The sequence below is a fragment of the Nannobrachium achirus genome (assembly GCF_963921795.1).
Source record: "Nannobrachium achirus genome assembly, chromosome: 18".
Lineage (NCBI taxonomy): Eukaryota > Metazoa > Chordata > Actinopteri > Myctophiformes > Myctophidae > Nannobrachium > Nannobrachium achirus.
This window is the reverse complement of record NC_137825.1, coordinates 41,620,836-41,630,779: the sequence shown is the minus strand read 5'-3', so window position 1 is coordinate 41,630,779 and position 9,944 is coordinate 41,620,836. Positions and strand designations below refer to the sequence as shown.

Genomic DNA, 9,944 nt, shown 5'->3' with positions numbered 1-9,944 from the left:
GCAACTCGAGCTCGTAGATCTGCTGTTTTGCTATTTGTCGCAAGCGGTTAAGAAAATTCCCCCCCCCCACACACACCCCTCTGTTTTTTTTCATGAACCATGCGCTGAGGCAACCTCTAGCCCGACTAACAACATCCGTTAAAACAATTGCTCGTTCCTCCCGTCGTCCCTCATCGATCTCATGCTCATACGAACGTCGCGCCTTCGAGAAGGACCCAGCGGTAATTCTGAAACATTGACCGCCCTCATAATTTATTTACAATAAAGACATTTATATTGCCCTTTAGTCTAGCATTTTGGAATGAAAGCCATATTTTGTTTCATGGCCCTACTACGACTCGGCCCGGCACGAAGCTTGAAGGCCGGAATCACTCATGGCATCTGTTGCCACAGATAACCTCCCGTCACCAGGGGTGTCACACCAAATTCTGGGTCCTGGGTACAAGGATTCACACACATTTTGTGCTTTAACTATTGAAAAATAGCAGATATAGTAGATCTGCTATTTTTGAAAAATCGTGAAAATTTGTGCGGAATCTGAATATTTCAAATCCTTCTAAGGTTTTTTGAAAAACCTATGTTTCTATGTCAGTGATGCTCAAACCTTTTCATGTGAAGGACCCCGAAAATGATATGTATTTGGCCAGACACCCCCATCTCAAAATATTTAGTTCCAGGGACCCCCCAGAAGCAAAATTTGAGTTACAAATGTTCGCTTAAAAAAATACATATATTCAAAAACGTGCACACATTTTCACGACTTTTCAAAAATAGCAGATCTACAAGCTCGCAGCGCGGCACTCGGTGCCGCGCTGTGAGCTTGTATCTCTGCTATTTTTCAATAGCTAAAGAATAAAATAATTAAGGCCCCCTCCACCTTGGGCCCTAGTAACTCAGTCCCACTCCCCCTCCCCCTTGTGACGCCCCTGCCGGCCGCCACCGCCGCCCTTCCTGTCTCCTCGGTACTCACCCACAGCTTTGAGCGAGGCGTACTTGTTGAGCTCTTTGCCTTGCGGCTGCTGTTGCTGCTGCTGCTGCTGCTGCTCGTAAACGTGTGCCAGCTGGCCGAGGGCCGGGTAGGGGTGCTGCTGGCCCATGCCGGGCCCCGGGCCCACGTTGTTGTTTATCTGGCCGCCCTCTGTGGATTAAACACACACAAAAAAAAAGAAGACGTGAGAGGGAGAAGGATGGAGAGCATAAGAGGATGAGGCGGCATCCAGTAGTCACGGGTTATGGAGGGCCAAGTACGGGAGAGCAGGTTTTCGTTATATTTAAACTAGAGGCCCCCATGCTGTGTTTGAAGATGTGCCAGCTGGTGAAGTCACCTGAGTTTGTGTTTAATTATAATAAAAAACGCTGTGCACGCTGCCCTCTGTGACACACAACCTTAACCCTAACCCTCTCCAACTCTTGGACACACAACCCTAACCCTAGCTCCAACCCTAACACACAACCCTAACCCTAGCTCCAACCCTAACACACAACCCTTACCCTAGGCCTCACTCTTGGACACACAAATGACACAACCATCATTTCCATTCCCTGTTAGTTCACACTGCCCTACAGTGGTTTTCAACACTTTTTGAATCGAGGTCCATTATCTATTTGAGCCACGGACCAGCATTTGATGAAATTCTGCCTCTCAGACACAGATGCTTTTATTATCATTTAGATTTTGCCCACAATTGCTGTATGTTGGTAGCCTGCTTCCAGACCAGAGACCCCGCCCACTCTCAGAGTGGACTCTTTCTCTGGTCTGGAGCTTAGTACATGAATCGGTTTTTATTTTCGGCTGTCCAATGAGCGCGCGGGGTGGGGGTGGGGGTGGGGTGGGTCTAACGAATATCCAATCCGCGCAGCAGTTGAAACGATTCAAACGAAGTTCACACACACAGAGGAAGGCACACACACACACACGCACGAGCGCACTGATTTCACCAAGCTGTTTAATGTTGATTACAAGTTTCTGGTCGCAGTTCTGTGTGGAAGCAGTCACTGGCACAGACAGAGACACACACACAATCACACACACACTCGCCGACGGTGCGTCGCGTCCACCGTGCGTCTCGATCACCGTGCGTCGCGATCACTCGCGCGCGGACACGCGCGTGCACGCTCGCAAAAAAGTCCCCCGTAAATCGCTCAGAATGGAGCACAGTTTCAGACTAAAGCGTGAGCTGAGTCTGAAATCAGGCTAGTATGTTGCTGCCATAGGACAGGGGTTCCCAAACTGTTTTGTCTCAGAGCACCCCATTAATAGTTTTTTTTTTTTTTATCTGAGGCACCCCTACATTATAATTTTCACTCCCAGCACCTTAATTTATAGCATATCGTCGTTGTCGGGTGGAAACCGTGTATGTCCAAAACTGTTTGTTTTGTATTTATCATCTATAAAATGTACTAAACTAGTGAAAACAGCAGATCTACAAGCACACAACCAAGGAAAACATTGAGATAATTGCCATTTTGGTTAGAACTGACTGAAAATATCTTTGTACTTCAAGTTTAAAATGACACTAAATATATTTTCAAGAGTCCAAATAAATTCCAAATACTATCAAATTATCTTGCGGTACCCCTGAACTGCCGTCGCGGCACCCCAGGGTCCCCCGTCACCCACTTTGAAAACCCCTGCCATAGGAGAGCAACCGTTGATCAAAATAGCAATTCTTCTACATTCACTAATTGTAGAGCCTTCTTGTACAATAATATAGATGTTTAATAATATAACACTTGAGAGAGTAAAATGAAACCAAATGGAAAGACTTAAAGATCTACAAGGGTCCATTTGGTTACAAACTCTCATTTTGCTGGGGACCACCTGGAACCCCCTCAAGGACCACTGGTTGGAAACCACTGCCCCAACAGCATAGATGGCTGTAAACACAGTATTAAGGGGGCTATATGCTATCATGTACCATGATTCACCTGCAAATGACGCAAGATTATGAAAGACACAACTCACGATACGACGCAGATCTCGGTGTCTGATGAAACAACACGAGACACACAACCAGAATACCTTGTACAGAGAGCTCTCCCAAACATATGTTTCTATAAGGAAAAGAAAAGAAAAGAGAAGTGACACGTCCTCTTGAAATTCACAACTCAGTAGTAGTAACCATCGTTGAGGTGTGGATCTTATTTCATTTTGTTGCAGCCGTGCTGCAGAATCCTGTATAGTTCCACCATCTTCCCCGATCGTTTTTTTTTTTTATAGTATATTTTGAACACCATGCACCATATTATCTGTGAGAAACTGTCAGCATTACAATCCTTCCTTCTATTGTCACTTCCTCAACATAATGGTGTGTCCTCCAGAAACACGGTCCATGACAGGCATTAAACATCTCTTTTCTTCTCTGAGACAGGCAGTGGGACGGCGGCGGAGCAGGGGACGCGGGGAGGCACAATGCTCCCAGGGACCTGAGCCTCCAAGCCAGCAGTGGCATTCCTGACCCCAGATGTTGGTGCCTTTGCAACCATTGTCACATGAGACTGACGTCATAGAAAGCAGAGACGGAGACCACTGCTGATGTCACGGACAGAACGGAGATATATGTGTGTCATGTTTGATACCATGCGAAGTGAGGTGCGTTTTGTTTATTTCTAAATAGAAAATCTTTTTAAATACTTTTTTTTTTTTTTTTTTAAATACATTTTGATTTTTACTAAAGTCGTGGCCCACAGTATTTGGTCTGTGACCCACAAATGGGTCGCGACCCACTGTTTGGGAAACAGTGCATTAGATCAATGGTTCTCAACCTTTTCAGGCCGCGACCCCCAAAATAATCATATTTCAACTGGGGACCCCCCACCCTGACGAGCACTTGGAATTGTAGGAGTTGGCATTACATTTAGTTTGACTCGATCTATTTAATTTCAGCCTCTAATATTTGACAGTATGACCAATGTTTGACCAGAGGTACTAAAAAGGTCTTTAAAGTCCTTAAAGTGTCACTTTAGAAATGTGCAGATACCCTCTATACACTTATACTGTATGTTGCTTTTTTTTTTTACTGTTGAATGTAACATTTAGCTTAACATCTGGGGACCCCCCAAAATAATTTGGGGACCCCTCTGGGGTCCCACTCCCGACCCACAGGTTGAGAACCACTGCATTAGATAAAGGTAACGTTCCCGACAAGCCTGACTGTAATCAATCAGTAAGAGTAGTGCCTCTTATATAACGCCGCCCAAAGCTCCATGGGTCCTCTTGTACAGAAAGAAGCAGGATGGTGGGAGACAGGACACTTACAGATGGAAAAGGGATGTACAAAGGAGGCCTGTGTCTAGCAGAACAGCACAGCTTGACTTGGTGAAAGCACCGCCGAACATTAAAATAAGGGTGGGAATTCAGACGGGCCGCTCTCTCTCTCTCTCTCTCTCTCTCTCTCTCTCTCTCTCTCTCTCTCTCACTCTCTCTTATTCTTTCTCTGGCACTGTCCTCTCGCCATGTTGAGCTTTAAAGATAATTGCAAATTCCTGTTACTGACGGCAAGGGGATCCGTCTGCAAAGAAAATACATTCTCTTAAAAGCCCCAAAATAACCACTTGGTAATATGAGAAGGGTAAACTTTAAGCTGCTAAGAAAAAGAGAGGACTGAGGCAACAGAGAGCAAGAGGGGAGGAGGGGAAAGCTAAGGAAAAGAGAGAGGGAGACGTCTAGGTTGAAAGGGTTTAGATGGCACAAATGGAAAGAAGACAATAGAAAGCAACTATGAAGCTGAGGGATGTGACAAAATAGGAGACATGAGGAAGGTGGGTTATGGATGGAGCTGCACCAGTGTAATTTTTTTCACTGACGAAAACGAAATAAATGCGAAATAAAAGTAAGCTGTGATGACTAAAACTAAGACTAAATATATTGACAATTGACAAACGTTAGGGAGGGACTAGTGGAGAAGAGGGTCATTTTATGTTTGGTTGCTCTCAGGTGTTGCGTGCTGAAAATAGCAGATCTACAAGCTATCAGCCATTACAATGTCATCAAGGCCTGCCAAAATGCATTTTAGTTGACTAAATCAACTAGATTTAGTCGCCTAAAATCCTATGATATTTAGTCGACTAAAATTAGACTAAAACTAAAACTTGCAGGTGACAAAATTATGACTAAAACTAAAAGATATTTTATTCAAAAGACTATGACTAAAACTAAATAGTGAGCTGCACCACGTCGTTTAAACAGAAAGAAATAACAGGCATGAGTCTGTGTCTCACCACAGACAGACAGACAGAGATCAGAAGAGCTTTATTTGTCAGATTTATAGCACAGTCCTATTAATACACGCTCTCTCTCTCAATTCCCAATTCTCCTCTCCTCTCCTCATTTCTCCTCTGCTCTGCCCCATCCTCTCTTCTACCCTCCCTATTCCCTCCCCATCGAAATAATGAAAACTAAAATGACAACATTTTTGTTAACTGAGATAAACATTTTGAATCTCACCCCTGACTACCCCATATTACAATAAACTAACATAAAAATAAAAACTACCTGTATGATAACCATGCCCTATTATTCTATCCTTTCTTCTCTTCCTGTATACTTTATACTGTATACTGTATACTGTATACTGTATGAATGTTCTCACAATAGTGCCCTTTTCTCTCTCGCTCTCTTACTTACTCTCTTGTTCTTTCTCTCTCTTACTCTCTCTCTCTAATTCATAACTCATGTTATCTTAGATTGTCTCCGCCAGGCTGGAGGCATGTTTTTGACCCTGTCCGTCCGTCCGTCTGTCCGTGGTGTGTGTCTGTCTGGCCGTCAGTCTGTCAATGTGTGTGTGTGTGTGTGTGTGTGTGTGTGTGTGTGTGTGTGTGTGTGTGTGTCTGTCCCGTCCATCTGTGTACAGCTAATCACACGGCACCGGCTGGCCCCGATTTTCTCCCCAATCGGCCTGTATATAGAGCCACCATGATACAGATAGCCAAACACACTTTTTGCTACTACTCCTAGATTCGCACACAAATCAGTATACAATATCTCTGAGGTCTTGTCATCAAGATGTATGAGTTCAGATCGCATTCCAAGTGGCTATTGTGACCAAGGCCTGGCGGCCCTGGGTAGACAACCCGGCCTGCCGGAGACCTGTGCTCCGAAGAACACACTTTTCTAGCTCATACTGTTATGCAACAGTGTTTTCTAATACATTTGAAACTGAACCTTGGAACTCATTCTTTTCTCTCTCTCTCTCTCTCTTCTCATCTCTCTCTTCTCTTCTCTTCCTTCTCATCTCTCTCTCTCTCTCTCATCTTTCCTCTCTCTCCTCTCTCTCCTCCGGTGACAAGCAGAGACAAGCGGGGAGGACAGACAAAGTGTTGTGGAGCAAACAACCCTCGATGCTATTGATTCCATCAGCAGTCATGCTGTGAGTGCTGATCAAAGATCCCTCAGCCAGTGCACTGCCCTGACTGTCCAGCGAGAAGGCAGGTTCTCATTGTCACTATTAATCACTTAGCACTGACACTGGCTTTGTCACATGCACGTGTGTGTGCATGTGACAAAACACGCACGCACGCACGCACGCACACACACAGCCATTACAGGCATCAGGAACTAACATTACAGAGAGAGAAGTTGTAAGAATAGAAAGAGAGAAAGAATAAAATAGAAACAGAGAGAGATATGCAGAGAGATGAGAAGAGAGAGAGAGATGAGAGAGTAGAGAGAGAGAGAGAGAGAGAGAGAGAGAGAGAGAGAGAGAGAGAGAGAGAGAGAGAGAGAGAGAGAGAGAGGTTAGGGTTAGAGACTAGAGAGGAAAATAGCCGGGCTGGGTGATATGGACAAAAATAACATATCAAGATATTTCTTACCAAATAACAATCATTAATGATGATAATATTGTATTGTGACTATATTAATACATTTTCTTGAAAGTTTTGAACGTTTAAAGTGAGGCTTATGTGATTAACACCAAGAAAAGACAACATTTTTGCATATCACAATATTACACTTCCAAATCCCAGACCTTATCTAGTCTCATATCATCATGATATGGATAGGTTGCCCAGCCCTGAAAGTAATGAAGAGAAGCAGAGAAAGAGACAGACAACCAGATAAATCTAAGTACAGAATGAAATAGAGACAGGCACACCAAAGGCAGAGGGAGTGTAAAGGCTAATTTATACCTAGTTGATCGACAGCAAAGTTGACATCTACTGTACCATATATTATCTACAAATTCCAGGAATCTCTGTATGTCTGTCTGTATTACTGACTGTCCTTTGCATATCCAACACTTGCATTGGATAAGCAGTTCTACAGAGCCGGCCCGCTCTGAATGACTATATCTCGCTACCCACCCATCCAACCGATTGACTTTCACACTTGGTGAGTGGATTGCTGAGGACACAAGGAAGCACAGCGTCAAGTGTGTAGTCGTTTGGATGAGCGGTTCTCGAGAAACGGCCCACGTGCTGTACCAGCATGCGTTCCAAAAAGCGGCCATACCCCAAATGAGCTTTGCACTAGTATTGTATTTTCAACCGAACAGTGTCAACACAAAACACGTAACAATGGTTAGGGGAGGGCGAGTATGAGGCAATGTCGGGGAAAGAACGGCTTGAGAGCGGGAGTAGAAGTAGTCAGGGAAAATTAGCAGAATACCTGTCAAATCTGGGAATAAATTCCAGCATTCAAGAGAAGCATTCAAGAGAAGTGCCTTGTCCAAACTCTCCTGAACTTGAATGCAGCATCTTATGTTGAAAGAATTGCCCTCTCTGTGTAGAAATCCATGCCGTTACGCCACATCTCCAGCATTGCTTTTTTTATGCTTAGTTTAGTATGGTATCAAGAACCGAACCGAAAATAGCCGACCTCCAAGCTCACAATGCGTCGTGAGCTTGGAGGTCGGCTATTTTCAATATTTTCACCAAAAGGCCCTTTTACAAAATGTCAGCCCCTGCCTTTCTAACATTCTCTGCACGTCCCTGCCCTCACACTCTTCAGCAGAGTCATATTCAATCCACTATGATTACAGTAGATCCACAGTTTTGCGAGAGAAGGGTCAGCTTGGAGAGCAACAATGGCACAAATCTTAATTCCATGTGTCACTGTGTCACTGAATGCTATTCCAGAGTCACATTGCTCATTCAATGACACTCAAAACCTGGATCTGCCAAACGGATATCACATCATATCGTTTCTCAACCACAAGTACATAAAATATGTTTTCAATGTGTTCTGTGTTCACATGCCCACAACCGCAACCGCACCCACACCCACCCACACACACACACGCGCACATGCACACATGCGCACATGCACACGCGCACACACACACACACACACACACACACACACACACACACACACACACACACACACACACACACACACACACACACACACACACAAAACAGTGGACATCTCATATTGGATGGGAAAGTCTCTTGGCCGCTGTCAGATGGGAACATTTCATGCCGAGTTTTCCTGATTGTGCTGCTGCTTTCTTGCAGCACATACACATACAGTTTTGCACTGTATGTACACTGACCCTGTGTACTACTGTACTGCAGGACTGGAGTCATGGAGGCACGCACGTACGCACTGCGCACACACGCACACAAGCACACGCACGCACGCACGCACACTCACACACACACACACACACACACACACACACACACACACACACACACACACACAGAAAAACATGCAATGATTTCAAAGGCTTCTGCTTGTCTCTAGCCGAGTGATATCTGCACTTCACTCATGTACTACTCCCTAAGAGACACCACCATTGTGAGAGTGTGTGTGTGTGGGCGTGCATGCGTGCGTGTGGGTGGGCGTGCGCGTATACTCACTCACTGTACAATGCCTGATTGTATGTACGTGATTGAAAGCGTTGTTGCAAGCCTTTTCAATACATACATTAGCCCAGTGTGTGTACAGTACGGTATATGTGTATTCGGGGTCGGGGACAACAGTTGCATCGGGAGGGATGGGTTGGGGGTTTAGGGGGGGGGGGGGGTTGTGAGTTATTGAATTAGTAAGTGAGATAAATCAAAACAGACAGAGCGAGAACAAGGAGAGAAAAACCACAACGACGCTGACAGATGGATAGAAAGAAAAACGTGGTGAAAGACAGATGGAGATGAAGAGAGAGACGGAGGTACAGAGCGAGAGACGGTGACAGACAGAGGGAAGGGTAGCTGCAAAACAGAAGAGACGAGAGACAGAGACAGACAGACAGACCGAGAGAGAAAGGGAGAGTGCATGTACAGGGGTGTCGCACCAAATTCTGGGCCCTGGGTACAAGGATTCACTGTGGGCCCCCCATGAACCGGGAACGCATTATTACGCATTATTTTGTGCTTTAACTATTGAAAAATAGAAGATATACAAGCTCACTCGGTGCCGTGCTGCAAACATGTAGATCTGCTATTTTTTAAAAGTCGTGAAAAAGTCTTAATATTTCAAATCCTTCTAAGGTTTTAAAAAACTAGACCAGGTCAACCTGGTTGTGCCAGACCCCCTGTCTGTCATCATCATTTATGACATCATGCCTTTTGTAGGCATGTCATCATCATGTCATCATCATATATACCCTTTATATAGAAAACCCGGACAGACCGACATTTGCTTATGTAGGCCTACCCATTTCATGGGTCTGGCAAAAACCTTTTCATGTGAAATGATATGTATTTGGCCATGGACCTCCATCTCAAAATATTTTGTTCCAGGGACCCCCCAGAAGCAAAATTTTAGTTACAACTGTTAGCATAAAAAATACATACAGTATATTCAAAGATTTGCCCACATTTTCACAACTTTTCAAAAAAATCAATCCTCGGTTCGAAGTGAAGCGGTGAATTTTTGAAGCGGTGAAAGCCGCTTCCAAGGAGTGGCTTTGTGTGTCCCGTACATGTCCATATATGGTCATTCCAGTCCAGGATGAACAGGCTTTGTCTGTCCCGTACATGTCCCGTGCATGCAGAATTGA

At 44.6% G+C, this 9,944-nt stretch overlaps 1 protein-coding gene across 1 annotated transcript in view; it reads right to left on the bottom strand.

Annotated features, from left to right (window-relative positions):
• Positions 1 to 331: 331 nt before the first annotated feature.
• The window catches only part of shisa9a (shisa family member 9a), a gene marked incomplete at both ends in the record, with an annotated part of 62,996 nt that continues 53,383 nt past the window's right edge, over positions 332 to 9,944 (bottom strand). The window contains 2 exons of the mRNA XM_080747431.1: positions 332 to 381; positions 971 to 1,138. Coding sequence (XP_080603557.1) covers positions 332 to 381; positions 971 to 1,138 — 218 coding nt within the window. The remainder of the gene's footprint in view (positions 382 to 970; positions 1,139 to 9,944) is intronic.